Below are 23,301 nucleotides of genomic sequence, written 5' to 3' on the forward strand. Positions count from 1 at the left end.
AGCATTAAACAAATATACAACTAGAAAAATACAAAAATCCATATCCCTTGTTAAACTGGCTAAATGATCCAGACAGGCGAAACACAAGCAAAGTATGGTACTAGAGGCTTCAGTGTGGCCACATTGCCTCCTGCCCATTTAAAACTAAAACAAGTCGCAACAAGGTCCTGCTGCACGGCACAGTAGGGAACTCTGCTCAGTGTTATCTGGCGGCCTGGATGGGAGGGGAGTGTGGGGGAGAAAGGGTACATGTATAGGTATGGCTGAGTCCCTTCGCAGCCTACCAGAAACTATCACAACATTGTTAATCGCCTATACTTCAATATAAAATTAAAAGTTTAAAAGAAAAAAGTTACAGGTCTCAAGAAAACGTAAGACAACATAAGACATCTGGGGGGACATAAGTGTCTCCCAAATGAAGGGACACTATACAAAATAGTATGTTACACTCTGCAAAAATGTCAATGTCATGAAAGACCAAAAAAGACTGACAAATCGGAATAAGATCTGTAAAGTAGACAATAATATTGTACCGGTATTAATTCCCTGATTTTGAAAGTTACTCTGTGATTGTCTAAGAAAACACACATTGAAGCACATGGAGATAAAGGTCATCATATATGCAACTTACTCTCAAATCTTCAGGAAAAAGAAAGAATGTGGGGTCAGGAGGGAAGAGAAAGTAGGGAAGGGGTGAGGGAAGGAGAGAAGCAGGGAGGGAAGAAGGGAGAGAGGGAAGGCACATGAGTTAAAAGGCCGGCAACTAAACAATCTGGGAGAAGGATATATAAGGGTTCTTCTCATGAGTCTTACAAATTTTCTATTAACAGAAGTCTGAAATTGGATTAAAATAAAAAGTTTAAAAATATGGAAGATAAAAGATGAGGGCACTTATCCCATACCATACTATGTATATAAGGAATGCAGTTTTGAAAAATAGACCTTTCATTACAAAGGTTTTGAAGTAGTTAAAGCATTCAATGAATGTGTCACAACAGCAACTATTTACATTGCTGTCTCCTCCACCACATCCTTCTCCTCAAAAGTAAAAAAGCATAAAATACAGTCAAGAAGTTGAAAAAGCAAATTCTTATTTTTTTCAGAAAACACAGCTGTAAGCAGTTTGACACAGTAAAATCATTATGAACTGTTAATAAATAAATGTAAATAAATAAATGTGAATAAATAAATAAATGTAAATAATTTCTGCTTGAAAGTTTAGCCCTTTAAAAGGTCAGCGAATATAAAAAAAGCAAAAGTCACTTAGGTGCTAACAGGCCAACCCATCAAATCTTGTTTTCTTCTCACCTAGTTTGATTTCACAGTCAGCAAGGCTCATGCTATGGGTCATGAATACAAATGCTCTGATAAAAATATATGTAATACTGGGTTCATATCATATAAAAGTGAAAGAAAGTGAAAGTCACTCAGTCATGTCCGACTTTTTGGGTCAAACTCAATGGGTTACTCCATGACCCATGGACTGTACAGGCCAGAATGCTGGAGTTCTAGCATTCTGGAGGGTAGCCAGTCCCTTCTCCAAGGGATCTTCCCAACCCAGGGATCGAACCCAGGTCTCCCTCATTGCAGGTGGATACTTTATCAGCTAACCCACGAGGGAAGCCTAAGGTCATACAAACTCCCTTTCTAAATATGAAATGGACACGACTACAGCAGATGATTACCAGCTGTCTACCCAACGTCCAGTCTCTTTTTTTCCCTTAACACAAGCCAGATTTGTTACAGTCCAAAATATACAGATCTTCTTATTGTTTAAAATTATAGGAAGGTTTACCTAATTAATGCATGATAAACTTGGTATGAAAAAGACACTTTTCAAGCATATAAGACTAGAAATATTAGAAATACTTTGAAGTGACAATTAATGTAGCATGGTTCCTTGAATATACAGGCAATTCTATTGTAAGTCCTAGAAAAGTATGAAGGTAGATAAATCATGACAGATCCCAGTTAACCAAAACAATTATACCAATTTTTGATGGAAATAATGTCTCATCATCCAACTGGTCCTGAACCCAAGTCATCAGGTAATCAATATACTTTGGTGCAGAGCACTTAATAGGCTTCTTTATATTTGTTCCATCTGCCCAATGATACTCATATCTGTATTGGAAAGATAAAAAGCACACAGAATATCAATATAATCTATACATAATGTCTGTATTTTTTGTATTATACATATGTTTTTATGAATATATTCAGGACATATTTTAATCTCCTCCTCCAAATAAATATTTTTTTATATTTGGCATTTTTAATTTGCTATCAAACTATTTTGCATTTATAAGGATACAAACTAAGATTCCACCAAGCTCATTTTTTGTGAACTTTCCTTCATATATAACTTTTATACTTTAGAATCACATACAGTATAAATTGCCATAGCAGAAACCCTAAGTTTATTTTCCACTTCTATGGTGACCATCTTTAATCTTTATAATTGTTGTCTTCTTCCTCAAAAAACATTTCTCCTTACACAGTACAATTCTCTTTTACTTGGGGCATTAAAATTTGGGTTAAAGATAGAGAATGAAACAGAAGTGCCAAAGTAAAATGAATGAAAAAGAGAATGATTCAATATTTGAGTATACTTGGTTGAGGAGCTAAACAAGCCTTTGAGGAAGACTGGAACTCCAAATAAAGATGCCTACAGTATTTGGGTATTAACGAGACACTATCCTTTGGTACAACAAATGTGCACCTACGATATGAGAAATGATGAGTCAAGGAATGCTGCTCTTGAACAAGGGACACTGAACTGAAAGACGTTTTCTCTATTCTCACAGAGAAAAGACTGGTAGAGAAGACAAACCTGTAAATGAGTATGTGAAAACAGTGCAACAGAATGCTCATGGAGTTAACTACACAAACATACACTCACAACCACAACCTGATTTTTTTAAGATAATAAGCATGCAGCTGAAACTCCAAAGGACAAAAATGTCTAAACCGAACTAGCATTTAGTTCAGTTTCTGAAAGATTACCTCTGCCTCTCCCTTTGAATCAGTTGTGTTTTTCTAACCTTGCCCCAGAGTTTGGACTGACAGAACAACAGGTGAGAAAGGTCAGAAAAGGAGCTGAAAGAAAATATAATGGAAAAATACTACAGGGTATTTTAAACAATGAAAACCACCTTGAGACACGATAAATAAGGATGCCTCCTATTTAATCATAGCTACTCACACTTGAGCAGTAAATGTTAAATAGGATACACTCAAATAAATATTGTGACACCACATCTTGTTGCCAACCCTGGGAAACAGGGATGAAATGTCAAGTTTACTTTGAAGGTCTCCAATAGGCAATTTCCCAACACTTCCTGGCATCCTATTTCACTATTTAATCACTTTCACAGTCAAGAGATTCTTCCTAATATAAAACGAAGTCTCAGGTGTGCCTTAAGCTTCTTCTTGTTTGATTCTCTTTGGAGATAGAGAATATGAATGGTAGGACTTTAAACCATCATTACTTAGTCTTCCTGGAGAAGGAAATGGCAACCCACTCCAGTATTCTTGCCTGGGAAATTCCATGGACAGAGAAGCCTGGCGAGTTACAGTCCATGGGGACCTAAAGAGTCAGACAAGACTGAGTGACTAACTACAGCAACAGCTTAGTCTTTGCTTAAAAAGAAAGGCATTCACCTACGTTTTCTCCCTTATGTTATGAATTCTTAATGTTTTTGCATTTCTCTTATAGTCACGTTTTTCATTCTGTTAATGATTTCCAGGTGTTCCATATTCATTTTTTTAAATTTGTATTTTATTTATTTATTTGGCTGCACTGAGTCTTAGCTACAGTATACAGGATTTAGTTGTGGCATGTGGGATCTAGTGCTCTGACCAGGAATGGAACCCGCACCCCCTACATTGGGAGCTTGGAATCTTAGCCATTGGACCACCAGGGAAGTCCCCTATATTCATTTTTAAATGCGAAAGTCAAAAGCGGACACAGTAAACCAAAAATCATTTTCAATACCCTGAAGCTTTATAAAAAAAATACTAATTTTCAATGCCCTAAAGCTTTCTGAAAAACAAAACTGTATATTGCTTATACTTCTAGAGTTTATAACTGTGATCCTCTGAATCTTTTTCTTTTGTCATGTTTATACTTAAGATGGGGATTCCCTAATAGTTAAGTTGGTAAGAATCCGCCTGCAATGCAGGAGACCCCGATTTAATTCCTGGGTCGGGAAGATCAGCTGGAGAAAGGATAGGCTATTCACTCCAGTATTCTTGGGCTTCCCTTGTGGCTCAGCTGGTAAAGAATCTGCCTGCAATGCGGGAGACCTGGGTTCGACCCCTGGGTTGAGAAGATCCTCTGGAGAAGGGAAAGGCTACCCACTCCAGGATTCTGGCCTGGAGAATTCCATGGACTGTATAGTCCACAGGGTCGCAAAGAGTCAAACACAACTGAGCAAATTTCACTTTCACTATACTTAAGATGACTTCATCTTCTGACTCTATTTTGTCCCCAATGATTTTTTTATTTCACCTTTGACAGATAGTTGTCTGAAATTTATTTCTCTCGTCATGGTATGAACTTTTAAACTGCAAATTCCCAAATATTCATTTCTTGGTTAACAACAATAATAAATAACAACAGAGAAACCATTCTAAGAAAAAAACTGCAAAAAGTACTAACAGGTGGAGTCTAAACAACATACTACCCAAAAATCAATGGGTCACTGAAGAAATCAAAGAGGAAATCAAAAAATACCTAGAGACAAATGAAAACAAAAACATAGTCATCCAAAATACATGGGATGCAGCAAAAGCAGCTCTAAGAGGGAATTTTATAGCAATACAAGAATATCTCAGAAAATAAGAAAAATCTCAAATAAACCATCTAAGCTTTAATTACCTGTGAAAATGGAACAAATAAAACCCAAAGTTAGTGGAAAGAAAGAAATCATGAGGAACAGAGCATAATTAAATGAGATAGAAACTAAGAAAAAAATAGAAAACATTAATGAAACTGACACCTGGTCTCTGAAAAAATAAAATTGATAAACCCAAAGAAATAAAATCAGAGATGAAAGAAGTTAAAAACAATAGCAGAGAAGTACAAATGATCATTAAGAGATTACTACAAAAAATTACAGCCAATCAAATGGATAACTTAGAGCAAAGTGATAAACTCCTAGAAACATACAATCTCCCAAAACTGAATCTGGAAAAAACAGGAAATATGAACAGATGGATTATCAGTATTGAAAATGAATCAGTAATTTTAAAAAACAAATAAACAAAAAATCTCCCAATAAACAAAAGTGAAAGACCAAACAGCTTCACAGGTGAATTCTACCAAAGAACTCATATGCTGCTGCTAAGTCGCTTCAGTCGTGTCCGACGCTGTGCAACCCCATAGGCGGCAGCCCACCAGGGCCCCCCGTCACTGGGATTCTCCAGGCAAGAACTCTGGAGTGGGTTGCCATTTCCTTCTCCAATGCATGAAAGTGAAAAGTGAAAGTGAAGTCGCTCAGTCGTGTCCAACTCTTATCAACCCCATAACTCAACATCAAAAAAATAAACAACCCAATTAAAAGATGGACAGAGGACCTGAATAGACATTTTTACAAAGACATACAGATGACCAACAGACACATTAAAAGATGCTCAATTTCATCAATCATGAGGGAAATGGAAACTAAAACCATAATGAGATACTGTTTCACATCTGTTAAAATGGCTATTACCATAAAGACAACAAATAATAAGTATTGGCAAGCATTTAACAAAAAGGAAATTTTTATGCACTGCTGATGAAACTGTGAATTGATGCAGCCACTATGGAAAAATGTATAGAGGTGCTTCAGAGTCTCTTCAGAATATTAAAAATATAACTGTCATAAGATCTGGCAATTTCATCTCTGGGTATTTACGCAAAGAAAACACAAACACTAATTTGAAAAGATATATGCAAACAATTTTTCATTGCAACATTATTTTCAATACCTAAAATATGAAAGTGTCTATCAACAGATGAATAAATAAAGAATATGGGCTATGTATATATATTTATATTTATTTAAAGATACAAACCTCCAGTTATAAGTCAGCTTGAGAATATACTATTCAACATAAGGAGTATGGTCAATGACACTGTAATAACTGTATGGGAACAGATGACTACTAGACTTAACATGACGATCATTTCATAATGTATGGAAATGTCAAATCATTATGCAATACACCTGAAACTAACATAACATTGTATATCAACAATTATTTCTATTTTTTAAAATGTAACGGAAGCATTTTTAATAATCCAGTTTGGACAGAGAAGCAGACGCAAACAGAAAAAAGGCAGGATGGAGGACAGTACAGCAGGGAGGACCATAAAGCTCAGGCTAAGGAACTCTCGACTCAGAATACTAGTCACTGGTGAATCACGGAAGTGACAGTAAATACAGAAATTGTAAGGTCAGAAGTTTTCTTCTTATCTAAGAACTGTATGATACAGTAAAATTGAGAACTGATCATAAATCATATCTTACTTTGGGCCAGCTGACATCACCGGACAACTTTCTTCTGTACAAAAATCTGTGATTGTTCCATAAAGCATGTTGATCTGATTGAAGAAATCTACAGCTGCAAAGCAAATATTATTTACAGGTAAAAAGTTAAATTTTAATTTTACTCAAAGAGAATCTTTTATTTCAGCAAAATATGAGCTCTATCCATATTCTTTCCTCAACAAAGAACAGATAATCAGTATACATGAAAAAATACTTAACTCACTGAATTTGGGAGCTTCTGGTTAAGTGACTCCCTTAAGAGAACAAAAAGGCAAGCACACCATGTTGATGTATGGCAGAAACCAACACAATATTATAATTATCCTTCAATTAAAAATAAATAAATTTTAAACAAGGCAAGCACAGAGTGGGAAAAATTATTTGCAACACATATCATCAATAAAAATCCTGTATTCAGAATATATAAATAACTTTCACAGATCACTAAGAGTGAGACAGTTTCTGAGTGTCTTGGCTATCTCTATGGAAAAGAATAAAACTCGACTTTTCACTTAGTTCAGTACAGTTCAGTCACTCAGTTGTGTCCGACTCTTTGTGACCCCTCGGACTGCAGCATGCCAGGCTTCCCTGTCCATCACCAACTCCTGGAGCTTGCTCAAACTCATGTCCATTGAGTCGGTGATGCCATCGAACTATCTCATCCTCTGTCGTCCCCATCTCCTCCTGCCTTCAATCTTTCCCAGCATCAGGGTCTTTCCTAATGAGTCAGTTCTTCCCATCAGGTGGCCAAAGTACTGGAGCTTTAGCTTTAACATCAGTCCTTCCAATGAATATTCAGGACTGATTTCCTTTAGGATAGACTGGTTTGATCTCCATGCAGTCCAAGGGACTCTCAAGAGTCTTCTCCAACACCACAGTTCAAAAGCATCAGTTCTTCGGTGCTCAGCTTTCTTGATGGTCCAGCTCTCACATCCACGCATGACCACTGGGAAAACCATGGCTTTGACTAGATGGACCTCTGCTGCAAAGTAATGTCTCTGCTTTTTAATATGCTGTCTAGTTTGGTCATAGCTTTTCTTCCAAGGAGCAAGTGTCTTTTTTAATTTCGTAGCTGCAGTCACCATCTGCAGTGATTTTGGAACCCAAGAAAATAAAATCTCTGTTTCCATTGTTTCCCCATCTATTTGCCATGAAGTGATGGGACTGCATGCCATGATCCTAGTTTAGTAAATGCTGAGTTTTAAGCCAGCTTTTCCACTCTCCTCTTTCACTTTCATCAACAGGATCTTTAGTTCCTCTTTGCTTTCTGCCATAAGGGTGGTATCATCTGCATATCTGAGGTTACTGATATTTCTCCTGGCAATCATGATTCTAGCTTGTGCTTCATCCAGTCTGGCATTTCACATGATGTACTCTGCATATAAGTTAAGTAAGCAGAGTAACAATACACAGCCTTGATGTACTCCTTTCCCAATTTGGAACCAGTCCATTGTTCCATGTCCAGTTCAAACCGTTGCTTCTTGACCTACATACAGATTTCTCAGGAGGCAGGTAAGATGGTCCAGTATTTCCATCTCTTTAAGAATAAAAAAAAAAAAAAAAAAAGAATTTCCCACAGTTTGCTGTGATCCACACAGTCAAAGGCTTTAGTGTAGTCAGTGAAACAGATGTTTTTCTGGAATTCTCTTGCTTCTTCTATGATCCAATGGATGATGGCAATTTGATCTCTGGTTCCTCTGCCTTTTCTAAATCCAGCTTGAACATGTGGAAGTTCTCAGTTCATGCACTGTTGAAGCCTCGCTTGGAGAATATGAGTTTTACTTTGGAAGCGTTTGAGATGAGTGCAATTGTGCTGTAGTTTGAACATTCTTTGGCATTGCCTTTCTTTGAGATTGGAATGAAGTGACCTTTTCCAGTCCTGTGGCCACTGCTGAGTTTTCCAAATTTGCTGGCATATTGAGTGTAGCACTTTAACAGCATCATCTCTTAGGATTTGAAATAGTTCTGCTGGAATTCCATTACTTCTACTAGCTTTGTTCATTGCGATGCTTCCTAAGGCCCATTTGATTTCACACTCCAGGATGTCTGGCTCTAGGTAAGTAGTCACATCATCGTGGTTATCTGGGTCATCAAGATCTTTTTTGTCTAGTTCTTCTGTGTATTCTTGCCACCTCTTCTTCATATGCTTCTGTTAGGTCCAGACCGATTCTGAGTGCCCATCTTTGCGTAAAATGTTCCCTTGGTATCTCTAATTTTTTGAAGAGATCTCTAGTCTTTCCCATCCTCTTGTTTTCCTCTATTTATTTGCACTGATCACTTAGGAAGCTTTCCTACCTCTCCTTAGGAGTCTTTGGAACTCTGCATTCAGATGGATGTATCTTTCTTTTTCTCCTTTGCCTTTTGCTCCTCTTCTTTTCTCAGTTATTTGTAAGGTTCCTCAAACAGCCATTTTGCCTTTTTGCATTTCTTTTTCTTGGGGATGGTTTTGATCTCCACTTCCTGTACAATATCAGGAACCTCCATCCATAGTTCTTCAGGCACTCTATCAGATCTATGCCCTTGAATCTATTTGTCACTTCCACTGTATAATCATAAGGGATTTGATTTAGGTCATACCTGAATGGTCTAGTGGTTTTCCCTACTTTCTTCAATTTAAGTCTGAATTTTGCAATAATGAGTTCATGATCTGAGCCACAGTCAGCTCCTGGTCTTGTTTTTGGTAACTGTATAGAGTTTCTCCATCTTTGGCTGCAAAGAATATAATCAATCTGATTTCGGTATTGGCCATCTGGTGATGTCCATGTGTAGAGTCTTCTCTTGTGTTGTTGGAAGAGGGTGTTGGCTATGACCAGTGCATTCTCTTGGCAAAACTCTTTAGCCTTTGCCCTGCTTCATTTTGTATTCCAAGGCCAAACTTGCCTGTTACTCCATATATCTCTTGACTTCCTACTATTGCATTCCAATCCCCTATAATGAAAAGGACATCTTTTTTGGGTGTTAGTTTTAGAAGGTCATGTAGGTCTTCACAGAACTGTTCAACTTCAGCTTCTTCAGCATTATTGTTTGGGGCATAGACTTGGATAACCGTGATATTGAATGGTTTGCCTTAGAAACAAACAGAGATCATTCTGTCGTTTATGAGATTGCACCCAAGTACTCACTGTGGTTTATATTTGTATTTCTTGGATAATTAGTGAGTTGAGCATCTTTTCATGAGCTTATTGGCCATTTGTATGTTTTCTTTGGGAAAATGTCTATTTAGTTCTTTGGCCCATTTTTAATTGAGTTGTCCTCCATGTGAACAAGGGTAACCTATGGCTTTGAATCCCAGCTCTATACTTAACAGTTGTTACTTAACCTCCCTGGATCTCAGTTTCCTGCCTCTAAAATTTGGTTTATTGCAGAGTGCTAAAAAAAAAAAAAAAAAAAGACTTGTCTATCATAAAGGAGACATTTAGTCATTATTAGTTTTCTTACACAAAGACATGGCCTCAAGATTCTATGCAACAAAAATTAATTATAAGCTATACATCTGCTTTTTCCAAAACTCTGAATTTTCTATCTTCTTTAAGCTATCACTCTTTCTGGCAGCAGAATATTCAAAAACAGCCTCTGGTTTCTGGCTATGAGATTAGTTATTGAATTTGTAAAATGTCCTATCTTCTACCATTTATCTTCATCTGGCAAGTAAAATGAAGCCAAAAGGCCATTAAGATATCAATCTTATCTTATCAACAATTCCCTTCAGCCTTTTATGTACCTGAAATGTTTACTTAATCACTGTCAGTAATGGAAATTATCTGTTTAGTCTCAAATCCTATTCACTTTATCAAGTGTCATTTAGAAAGATTACTATATATGTGTGTGTATATATATATACATATATATAAGAAAAAACTGTAATCCAATATTTCAGTCAATTGCTATATTTTAAAAGCAGAATTCCATGTTCTATGGGGATGTTCTAACACCTCAGTTCAAAGTAATTTTCTTCCGGCTATAATTGCAAAATGTCTATATATTTATTGTCTATATATTTAATGTCTAATATAAATTGCAAATGTGAAATAATTTAGAAGTTCCTCAAGTTCTAGACATTTCAATAGTACAGACAGTTCTGGCTATGGAGATAGAATACAGACAGATAACAGTGATCTGCTTTTATAAAAGTCAGAATCTCACGTAGGACAGAAGCCCTATGTCACACTGCTGCGTAAGTTTCTGGCGTACAGTGGAGGGATTCCTGCTGTGTGTACACATCTGTCCCCTCCCTCTGGGACAGCCCTCCCACTCCCCATCCCACCACCTCGGGTCATCACAGACCATCAAGCTGAGCTCCCGGTGCCATACCACGAGTTCCCGTCAGCTACCCGCTTCCTCAGGCTTTTCAAATTAGAAAATGAGCTCGCAAATAAATGGTGCAAGAAAAGGCACAAAAAAGTATCAAAAAAAAGAATATGCACATGTTAGAAATTTATTCTGCATAGAACTATTTAATAAGTTAGATGAGTCTCAACAGTAAAGCAAACAAATTACTTTTATCTCTTCAGTAAATAAACTCTCTGGGGTCAGGAGGATAACTGTACTATAATAAATATTGCTCTTAAGGAACTGCTGTCACAGTGAGGTTTTAAGACATCTCAGTAAAATCCTTTAGGTTCCTAAAAGTTATCAGTGGGTGGCAGCTCAATTTATAAATCCCATGATATGTTTCAAACCACAATAAAATACCATCAAATATTATAATAAAAATATGGTTCTGCTTTTCCTTAATCGAAGCCTAGACATTTAGTATATATTTTCAATTTCATTTTATTTCTACTAGAGTCATATAAATTTCCTCCAATTATAAAACTTTATTAATTTCCTCACCGAAGCCGATAAACCTTGAATACTAAAGTACCACTTTTATTTCCCCACTTTTTCTGCTTAACTCCCAGGAATATATTTACTTTTTACTTATATTTTTTTCTTCCGAGAGGTTAAGAATATATCATAAATATATTTCACTATTTTCATAAGATCACTATTGAATTTTTTTTTTTTTAAAAGCATAGTTAAGACAAATAACTGAGTATGCGACTCAAGGAGGCAATTTGGCATAGTGGTTAAAGCAGTCTCTGAAATTATATAACTATATTTGAGCCCAGCCTCTATCACTACTAGCTATATAACCTAGCCTAATTACTATAATTTTCTGTCTCAGATTTCTTATCAATATACTCAGATAATAATAATACCTACATCATGAGATTGTAAAGATGAAATAAAGTAATCCATGTAGAAGAAAATAAAAACAATAATTTGAAAAGATACATGCACCCCAATGTCAAAGCAGCATATGGAAGTTAATAGCCAAGATACAGAAGCAACCTAAAACGTCCATTAACAGATAAATGGATAACGGGGTGTGTGTGTGTGTGTGTGTGTGTGTGTGTATTTATATATATACGTACATATATATCTCCCTCACACACATACACACACACAATGGTACATTACTGAGTCATAAAAAAGAATGAAATTTACCATTTACAACAACATGGATGGACCTGGAAGGTATTTTGCTTAATGAAGTTAAGCCAAACACAGAAAAACAAATTCTATATGATATCACTTAAAGGTAGGATCTAAAAAACAAAATGAATGAATATAACAAAACAGAAACAGACTCACAGATATAGAGAACAAACTATTGGTTACTAGTAGGGAGAGAGAAAGGAAGAAGGGCCAGATAGAGACAGGGGATTAAGAGGTACAAACCAGCAAGTATCAAATAAATAAGCTACAAGGGTATATTGTACAGCGCAGGGAAATATAGCCATTGTACTGCAGTCATTTTAGATTCAGTATAATCTATAAAAACACTGAATCACTATATTATACATGTGAAAATATAATATTATAAATCAATTAAACTTCAATGAAATAAATAAAAGTAATTCATGTAGAAAGAATAGCAGGATGCCAGACACATAGTGTCCTACAGACATCAATTGCTGTATTATTATTTTTTCCAAGAAGATGGTAAATCTATGCTTTGTATTACATGATAACAGGCGATAATTTCATGTAATTCCATATTCAGAAACAAGTATCATAAAGGTTAAAGTGGATTGAGGTACCACTATATTGTGGTTTCAGGTTGCTAACTAAATGCTAGAAAACACGGCACCCAACACTGACCTACGACGAGCCTACTAACCTTACAGAGTCCACCGAGGAACAGAGAGACTACTTACTGTTCACGGCAACCCACTCATTTAGATCCTCCCCCTCAGGGAGCATGACAGCCATCCGCAGGTTGCCACTGCCCAGAGTGGCCTCCGCATGCTTTAAGAGCTCATACTGGTGAGAACCCTCTGGAATGTTCTTCTTTGGTTTAAACGTTTTAGACGAGCGACTCCCACTATGAATAGAAAAGAAAAAAGAGTGTTTAAGGCACGACCTTCCACAGAGTCTACCACACGATACCAGTGGATAAAATAACATAGAAGTGATCCTAAAAGTCCACCAGTGTACAGCTTGAAATTGTACTGGCTACATTAAATCTTGGAAATATCATTGCTGTAACTACTGTTTGATACCCCAAACTCCTACTACCTTCTCTATATTCTCTACTGTAACTATAAAGGAGAAAAAAGAATTATTAGCTATAACTAATCCAGCTAACAAATCCAACAATAAATTAATGATTCAGGATTACAGGTTGTAATACATAAAAATAAAAAAGTAGTCTGTGATAATCTTTAGTCATTGTATTCTTTTTTACCCCTATTCTAAGTCTCTCATTCTAAGATAAATAATTTCCTTTGTACAAGAAGCACCGTAGCCCGCCAGACTCCTCAGTCCATGGGGATTCTCCAGGCAAGAATACTGAATGGGTTGCTATGTCCCCCCTCCAGAGGATCTTCCCAGCCCAGGCTCAGCTCTTAACACTGACCCCTCTCCGTGCCAGGAGTGCGGTGTGTGTATGTCTGTCTGTCTCCTTGCCGGGGGGGTGTGAGGGGGGTGTGCGCCCACACATGCGCGCGTGCTAAATCACTTCAGTCTCTACTCAATAGCCAAGAATCTCTTTACAAACACTAATCAGGTGACGTTATTCCTCTGCTTAAAACCACACTCAGTGGTTTCCCAGTGGACTTCAGAGTGAACCCCAAAGTCAAATATTAAACATACTAAGGCTCTGGACCCACATTAGAATATGGAAACTCTTCTTCAGTTTAATCAGATAATGTATTAAAAGTCAAATTCTCTCCCAGCATCTCCGAAATATGAAAACATAGAAAAGATGATCATGCCTACCAAACTTGAGGCTTATTTCATTTTCCTCCTCCTCCTTTATCAAAATTTAGTGTGAAAAATAACCTTGACCAATAATTTTTTTGACAAAAGACATTTTTACTAAGTTTTGTATGATTAAGCACAAAAGCAGCTCTCCTAACACCAATCTGGCGTATGTATTCAGACCAAGTGTTAAGCACGCTCCCTTTAATTAGCCCACGAATCAGCCCGGTGCCACAGCTGATGATGTGACAAAGCTGCTCTGAAAAGGGCTGGCAGAGAACGTGAGAACAAGCACCCACAGGGGGCCCCGCAAATATCTACTTATTGAAAGACTGTCCCTTCAAGCGTTAGGCTTCCAAATGTCTTCTTGATTGATGACCCATTCAGAATTGGTCTTCCACAAAACTAAACACACTCTCCTCAAAGACCATACACATGGGTAAAAAGAAAAAAAAAAATCAATCTGAGTTTGGTTTTGTGAAGGTCAATTCTGACACTAATCAGCTATGTTATTTAAGGCAAATTACCCAACTTCCTTGAGCCTATTTTTAGTGAAAGCCTAATAACAATATAAAACATTACCATTACCTGTATCATGCAAGAGCTGCAAAATGAGAAAATAATAAATGAGAAAAAAAGCTTTTAAAACTGTAAAATGCTGTGCAAATGTTAGTATCCTTCCTTTTCCTGAACCAGAATGACTCACAGTAAAAAGCGAAATGGTAGTCCAATGTCCAAAGCTGGACTCAACCCCTACTCCCGCTCTCATTTCCTAAGACTGGATGGGGAAATTTTTACTTTGGAAATGAATGCCCTTACACATTAAGTTACAAATAGAATTTTTAAAAAAATTGTTTGGGTTTGGGTTTTTTTTTGGTGCTTTTCCTATATCAAGGTTCAAGTGATCTCAGAATAATGGTGGGGATAGACAGGAAATCAAGAAAACAAGGTGCCCATTCTCATTTTGCTATTTTCTCCTTAGGTTACTTAGGAAACTACAAATTATCATCTGGGCTTCGATTTCTTTATTTTGCTTTTTTGAAAGTCTGGAAAATAACTTTTTACAGAAGGGTATAATTTAGAGATGAGATGATGTTTATAAAATGCTTTCAGTTCTCTGAGTTCTCTCCCTTCTCAGTTCCTCATGTCCATGCACAGTTATACTCCCAAAATGCTTTCGAGTCCTCCACTGAATTCCCCTTCTTTCTGACCCTTCTGCTTTATTCAGGCAAAATAATTCATCATTTCAGTATTCTGATTTTTTAAATGTTGTTTTTTCAAATTATATTCAACTTTTTCAACGGCTACCTGAAACTTCAACCAGGATGCACCCTACTCTGGAAGGGGTGATCAGTACTGCTTCTTATTCCCATGTCAAAAGACCAACTGAAGAGTCCTCAAGTTCAAAAGCACAAGTACCAAAACATGTACACAAAATTCCTCATCAGTGAGTGCAAGCTCTTACACTAATGTGGCCAAACACATAAGGTCTATGATAAAACCCAAACGAACTTTTCAGCTAACCCAGTATCTCACATGGCATGTTAAGATATTTGATGCAAATATTAAAAAAACATTTTCAACAACAGAAAGTATGTAGCCCCCCACCCCACCCTTTTCAGAGTCTGTCTATACAAGCATAAAAATACTTGTGCTTGTTTTATACAACTGCTGCCTACTACAGTATACTAAAGAATGCTTTCCACTTTAATATGTCCAGAAGATTGTTGTACTTTAAAGTAGATCTACTTTATTCTTTTTAAAGACTGAATAATATTTCCTCATATAGATAAATAATATTTTCAACCAGTCACCTATTGATAAACATTTAGGTTGTTTCCAGTCATTTATCACTTAAAACAATGCCGCAGTAAATCTCCTCATATTATAAAAGATAAATTCTTAGAAGTAAAATTGCCCTTCTAAAGGGCATATGCATTTTTAATGTTTACATAAGGTCTATTTTTTCCCCCAAAATAAGTTGGATTCTTTTAAAACTCAATAACAATGTATGAGAGTAGCTGTATACTTTCTTGGTCTTAAAGGACAGGAATTCAGTTAGTTTCTCTTGTATAGCTCCCAACAGGACATCATAACTATATGACAACTTAGAGCTTTCTGATTAGAACGAAAATGTGATTGACAAGTCATAGCATTACCCTGAGGTCTTTTCTTTTAAAATAAATACCCAGGAGTCAGGTTTGTCTATCCCAGTCCTTTTACTCATATTTGAAGGTCAATCAATTTCGAGAGAAAGACAGGATGGCTTGACAAGTAAATAAGTGAGCCTTAAGGGAAAACTCTGACAAACGGACAAAACAAATCCGTTATAATTAGTCATTCAATTTGATCTACTTTTAGTAAATTTCAAAAGCATTTCGTACTTCCTCTTTGAGACCCTAAAGAATAAACTGGTCCCCACTGTGACATCTACATTTATTCTCATAGCCCATTGGTTACCATCTCAACACAGTTACACCCATCATTACCCTCAGTTTTAACTATTTAATGTTCAGTTTTAACTATTTAATGTTCAATCCAACTATCAACAAATTGGTATTTTCTAAACTGGGTTTGAGAATCTTAGGGCTGAAGGAATTGGGGAGGGGGTTTTTATAGAGAACTCAAAACGGGGGTACCAGGAAGGACTGAAAAGTCAAAGTGTTAGTCACTCAGTGGTGTCTGGCTCTTTGCGACTCTTTGCAACCCTTGTAGGCCTCCAGGCTCCTGTGTCCACGGGATTTCCCAGGCAAGAACTGAACTGGATAGCCATTCCCTTCTCCAGGGTATCTTCCCCACCCAGGGACCAAATCCAGGTCTCCTGCATCGCAGGCAGATTCTTTGCCACTGGAGCCACAGGGGAAACCCCACTAGGAAGGGTTAGAAGAATATATATCTATATATAATTTAGACAGTGAAAAACATGTCAATATAATCAAAATTAGAAACAAATTTACATCAACTTATTTGCATCAATAACTCCATATCTTCAAAGTCAAGCAACTTACTCTGATCACCCAGCTAATTAAATAGCAGAAGTGGGATTCAACAAAAAGACAACTCACAAATTGAGAGAAAATATTTGCAAGTGAAGTGACCAACAACGGATTAGTCTCCAAAACCTGCAAGCAGCTAATGAGGCTTAACATCAACAAAACAAACAACCCAGTCAAAAAATGGGCAGGAGACCTAAATAAACATTTTTCCATAAAGGACAGAGAAATGGCCAAGAGGCACAGGAAAGATGCTCAACACTGCTAATTATTAAAGAAATGCAAGTCAAAATTACAACGAGATATCATCTAACACCAACTGAAAACAACTATCATCATAAAATCCATAAGCAATAAATGCTGGGGAGGGTGTGGAGAGAAGGGAACCCTCCTATACTGTTCGGAACATAAACTGGTACAGCCACTAGGAAGAAGAGTATGGACGCTCCTTAAAAAGCCAAAAATAGAGCTATCATATGACCCTGCAATCCCTTTCTTGGGCATACATCCAGAGAAAAACATGGTCCAAAAGGATAAATGCATTCCGATGTTCACTTCACTGGGGCACTATGTACAACAGCCAAGACGTGGAAGCAACCTAATGCCCATCAACAGAGAAATGGATAAAGAAAACGTGGTGCATATATACAATAGAATATTACTTGGCCACTAAAAAGAATGGAACAAAGCCATTTGCAGCAACAGGACTGGACCTAGGGACTGTCGTACTGAGTAAAGTCAAGTCAGACAGAGGAGAAGTAGCATGTGACATCCTTTTAAATGCAGAATCTAAAAAGAAATGATACAAATGAACTTATTCACAAAACAGACTCAAAGACTTACAGGATGAACTTGTGGTTGCCAGGAGGAAGGCTGGGGGTAAGGGATAGTTAGAGTTTGGGACTGACATGTGTACAAGGCTGTATTCAAAACAGATGACCAACAAGGACCTACTGGACAGAGCACAGAACTCTGGTCAATGCTCCATGGCAGACTACGTGGCAGACTGGACAGCAGAGGCGTCTGGGGGAGAATGGGTACATGTATATGTATGGCTGAGTTCCTTTGCTGTCCACATGCAACCACCGCAACCTGTTAATCACCTGGACTCCAACACAAAATAAAAAGTTAAAAAAACAACAGTCCATTATCTTCAAGTCACTTTACATTACCAAGCCTCAGTTTGTAACAATGATACCCACCTTATTATTGAACCCTGTAGTAAGAATTCCATTAATATTAGCTCTCTTTGATCCACCTTCGGTACCAACCTGTTATTCACATCAGCAGCTCCTTCTTTAGGTCTAAGTCCAGTACTAGAGATCAGGGACTTGATGAACACTTGTTAATTTCAGTCAACTTCAGACTGAAAACTCCTGGGTTACAATAGTAATGATGAAGACTAATACTAACAAACATTTACTGCAGACCTTGTACTCTTTAAGTATTTTATATACAATATCTCATTTAATCTTCCTAACTCTATGATGTTTACCGGTTCAGTTCAGTTCAGTTGCTCAGTCGTGTCTGACTCTTTGCAACCCCATAGAATGAAGCATGCCAGGCCTCCCTGTCCATCACCAACTTCTGGAGCTTGCTCAAACTCATGCCCACCAACAGTGTAAGAGGGTTTCCTTTTCTCCACACCCTCTCCAGCATTTATTGAGACAAGTGCTCGGGCCTGGTGCACTGGGAAGACCCAGAGGGATCAGGTGGAGAGGGAGGTGGGAGGGGGGACCGGGATGGGGAATACATGTAAATCCATGGTTAATTCATTTCAATGTATGACAAAAACTACTGTAATGATGTAAAGTAATTAGCCTCCAACTAATAAAAATAAATGGAAAAAAATAATAATAATAAAATAAAATAAATTAAAAAAAAAAACAAAAAACTCATGCCCATCGAGTCGGTGATGCCATCCAACCATTTCATCCTCTGTTATCCACTTCTCCTCCCGCCTTCAATCTTTCCCAGAATCAAGGTCTTTCCTAATGAGTCAGTTCTTCACATCAGGTGGCCAAAGTATTGGAGCTTCAGCATTAGACCTTCCAATGAACATTCAGGACTGATTTCCGTTAGGATGGACGGGGTTTATTTCCTTGCAGTCAAGGAACTCTCAAGAGTCTTCTCCAACACCACAGTTCAAAAGCATCAATTCTTCAGCGCTCAACTTTCTTTTTCCAACTCTCACATCTGTACATGACTATTGGAAAAACCACAGCTTTGACTGTACAGACCTTTGTTGGCAAAGTAATGTCTCTGCTGTTTGAATATGCTGTCTAGGTTAGTCACAGCTTTTCTTCCAAGGAGCAAGCGTCTTGTAATTTCATGGCTGCAGTCACCATCTGCAGTGATTTTGGAGCCTAAGAAAATAAAGTTTCCACTGTTTCCCCATCTATTTGCCATGAAGTGATGGGAACTATTTGCCATGAAGTGATGGGACCGGATGCCATGATCTTCAATTTTTGAATGTTGAGTGTTAAGCCAGCTTTTTCACTTTCCTCTTTCACTTTCATCATGAGGCTCTTCAGTTCCTCTTCACTTTCTGCCATAAGGGTGGTGTCATCTGCATATCTGAGGTTATTGATATTTCTCCCAGAAATCTTGATTCCAGCTTGTGCTTCTGCATGTAAGTTAAATAAGCTGGGTGACAATATTCAGCCTTGACATACTCCTTTCCCAATTGAGAATCAGTCCGTTGTTCCATGTACGGTTCTAACTGTTGTTTCTTGACCTGCATACAGATGTCTCAGGGGGTAGGTATGCTATACTTTATTTTATGGGTAACAAAACTGAGGCTTAAAGTACTTAATTTGCTCAAGCTTTTAAAACTGGTAAAGTAAGGAGCCAAAATTTAAGCCTAGGATTTAAATATTCAAAGTCCATTCTCTTATCCACTACCCAACACTATATGATACTTATCTTTATCTTCTATAGCTGTGATGGTTGAACAATTTTGTGAATATACTAAATCCACTGAACACTTTAAAAGATGAATTTTATAGTGTGTTAATTATAGCATAATTTTTTTAATGTTTAAAGAAAAATCTTTACTATTAAAAAACTAAGTAGCCTCACAATAATGTTCCTCACCACCTCGATGTCAGTTTCTTTCACTTATTTCACTCCTGCATTCCTTCATCCAACTAGAATATTCTGACCACCCACCTACTATATTCTAAGTAGTACTGTTCTAACCCTGGGACACAGCACTGAACAAGAGAATCTCTATTCTCATGGTAGGGAGAGGAGGCAGAAAAAAAACAAATAAAACTAACAATACAGTATTGGTTAGTGCTAAGTGCTATGGTGAAAATAACAGAATGATGTGACAAATGATGTGATATGACAAGGCACTTTATTAGATCAGGTGGTTAGAGCAGGCCTCCATGAGGCCAGAAAGACAAGAAGGGGGTCTTTGACAACTAGCAAAGAGGGAAGAGCATTCCAGGCTCACAGGACAAACTAGGTGTTTGCACAAGGTGACTTTTTCAGAAAGAGTGGTAAAAAGGTAACTGTGATGAGGGCATCATGAATGACAGTATACGAAATCAGAAAAAGCTTGTAGACCCACACTAGCTAAGACTTTAGAGTTCAAAGTATGGAATTTAGATTACTATTTTAAGTATAAATGGGAAGTCATGGCAGAATCTTTTTTTTAAAAAAAGGAAGTATAATATGACTTAATTTAATAATCTAAAAAAGACCATTCTAGTTTCCATGTAGAGAATGGACTGGCAGGAGGGTAAAAGTGAAAAAAGAGAAACCAGTTAAGAAACTAGCAGAAAGCAGAAAGATGGCCTGGTCTAATGGGAACAGAAAGATGAAGCCAGGTTCCAATATTTGTAGGTAGAACCAACGGGATTCAATTTGGATTTCAGAATTTGTGGAGTGGTAAAGACGAGACAATCAAGGAAGACTGCTAGGTTTTTAGGCTCAAGTAGGTAGATAACAGGCCATTTATTAAGATAGGTTTGGGGAGATGGCTTTTGCCCATATTAACTTAAGATACCTATTAAACATCCAAATGGGTAGTTAGTATGCAGTTGCACCTACACATCTCATGATCGCTAAGATGATCAGACTGAAGGTAACTAACATTCTTGACATCTTCACTGGTTAGCGCACTGCCAAAAGATGCACTGCTGCTGCTGCTGCTAAGTCACTTCAGTCGTGTCCGACTCTGTGCGACCCCCCAGACGGCAGCCCACCAGGCTCACCCTCCCTCGGATTGCACTAGTATGTTATTAAAACGAGTATTTTATAAGCTATCAGAAGTCCTATAATAAAGAAAGTGTATTAGGAAAATCATTTATGGTTTATCTCAAGGTTTCGCAAAGATCTTTAGTCATGCAAACTTTACTTCCACATTTAAAATCTTGCTCTTTAACATACATTCCCAGGAGGAGTGCACAGCAAACCACTCCATTATTCTGGCCTAGAGAATACTTTGGACAGAGGAGCCTGGCAGGCTACAATCCATAGGGCTGCAAAGAGTCGGACACGACTGCAGCGACTTAGCACGCACACACATACACCTTAAGAAACATCACTATGAACAAAGCTAGTGGAGGTGATGGAATTCCAGTTGAGCTGTTTCAAATCCTAAAAGATGATGTTGTGAAAGTGCTGCACTCAATATGCCAGCAAATTTGGTAAACTCAGCAGTGGCCACAGGACTGGAAAAGGTCAGTTTTCATTCCAATACCAAAGAAGGCAATGCCAAAGAATGCTCAAACTACCACACAATTGCACTCATCTCATACACTAGTGAAGTAATGCTCAAAATTTTCCAAGCCAGGCTTCAGCAATATGTGAACTGTGAACTTCCAGATGTTCAAACTGGTTTTAGAAAAGGCAGAGGAACCAGAGATCAAATTGCCAACATCTGCTGGATCATCGAAAAAGCAAGAGAGTTCCAGAAAAACATCTATTTCTGCTTTATTGACTATGCCAAAGCCTTTGGCTGTGTGAATCACAATAAACTGTGGAAAATTCTGAAAGAGATGGGAATACCAGGCCACTTGACCTGTCTCTTGAGAAATCAGTATGCATGTCAGGAAGCAACAGTTAAAACTGGACATGGAACAACAGATTGGTTCCAAATAGGAAAAGGAGTAAGTCAAGGCTGTATATTGTCACCCTGCTTATTTAACTTATATGCAGAGTACATCATGAGAAACGCTGGGTTGGATAAAGCACAAGCTGGGATCAAGATTGCTGGGAGAAATATCAATAACCTCAGATATGCAGATGACACCACCCTTATGGCAGAAAGTGAAGAAGAACTAAAGAGCCTCTTGATGAAAGTGAAAGAAGAGAGTGAAAAAGTTGGTTTAAAGATTAACATTCAGAAAACTAAGTTCATGGCATCCGGTCCTGTCACTTCATGGCAAATAGATGGGAAAACAGTGTCAGACTTTATTTTTTGGGGCTCCAAAATCCCTGCAGATGGTGACTGCAGCCATGAAATTAAAAGACACTTACTCCTTGGCAGGAAACTTATGACCAACCTAGACAGCATATTAAAAAGCAGAGACATTACTTTGTCAACAAAGGTCCACCTAGTCAAGGGTATGGTTTTTCCAGTAGTCATGTATGGATGTGAGAGTTGGACTGTGAAGAAAGCTGAGCGCCGAAGAATTGATGCTTTTGAACTGTGGTGTTGGAGAAGACTCTTGAGAGTCCCTTGGACTGCAAGAAGATCCAACCAGTCCATTCTAAAGGAGATCAGTCCTGGGTGTTGTTTGGAAGGACTGATGTTGAAGCTGATACTCCAATACTTTGGCCACCTGATGCGAAGAGCTGAGTCATCTGAAAAGACCTTGATGCTGGGAAAGATTGAAGGCAGGAGAAGAAGGGGACAACAGAGGATGAGATCGTTGGATACTATCACCAACTCAAGGGACATGAGTTTGGGTTAACTCCAGGAGTTGATGATGGACAGGGAGGCCTGGCATGCTGCAGTCCATGGGGTTGCAAAGAGTCGGACACGACTGAGCGACGGAACTGAACTGACACACTATTATGTTAAACTGCTAACTGCGTTACCTCTCAGTTTTCAGCATATCTGTAACACTTCAATTTTATAAAGTGTAACTCCATGATTTCATACAAGAACAGGTAGAGGGTTGGTCAAGTCACTATTTATTTATATCCCATAAAATTTTATAATCTAATCCTTAGAAAATAAAAAGCACTTCACAACCAAAGACCAATTATTTTCTACAACTGTGAAGTTATTGAGGCGTAATTTCTGCTATAGATGAAGACACTAAAGTTTAATCACTCATCTCTGATCACCCTCTGAGCTCTGAGTTTTATAAAGACTGCAGTTTCCTTTGCCCAGCACTAAATTCATTGCAATCAGTAAACAGGTACTAAAACCACAGGAGATTTTAGGAAATGACTCTTGTCAAATGTCTAGGTGATTTCCATGCAACAGAAGTAACGGAATCCCCCACAATGTGTTGGACTGCAAGAAGGAAGAAAACAAAACCTGCAGATGCAGAGTTCAG

At 37.7% G+C, this 23,301-nt stretch overlaps 1 protein-coding gene across 1 annotated transcript in view; it reads right to left on the reverse strand.

Annotated features, from left to right (window-relative positions):
* The window catches only part of MOB1B (MOB kinase activator 1B), a 55,751-nt gene that overhangs the window by 9,706 nt on the left and 22,744 nt on the right, over positions 1–23,301 (reverse strand). The window contains exons 2-4 of the mRNA XM_020876459.2: positions 12,743–12,909; positions 6,519–6,612; positions 1,991–2,124 (exon numbers count right to left, since the gene is read on the reverse strand). Coding sequence (XP_020732118.1) covers positions 1,991–2,124; positions 6,519–6,612; positions 12,743–12,909 — 395 coding nt within the window. The remainder of the gene's footprint in view (positions 1–1,990; positions 2,125–6,518; positions 6,613–12,742; positions 12,910–23,301) is intronic.

This window comes from Odocoileus virginianus, chromosome 29, assembly GCF_023699985.2.
Source record: "Odocoileus virginianus isolate 20LAN1187 ecotype Illinois chromosome 29, Ovbor_1.2, whole genome shotgun sequence".
NCBI classification, from domain to species: Eukaryota; Metazoa; Chordata; class Mammalia; order Artiodactyla; family Cervidae; genus Odocoileus; species Odocoileus virginianus.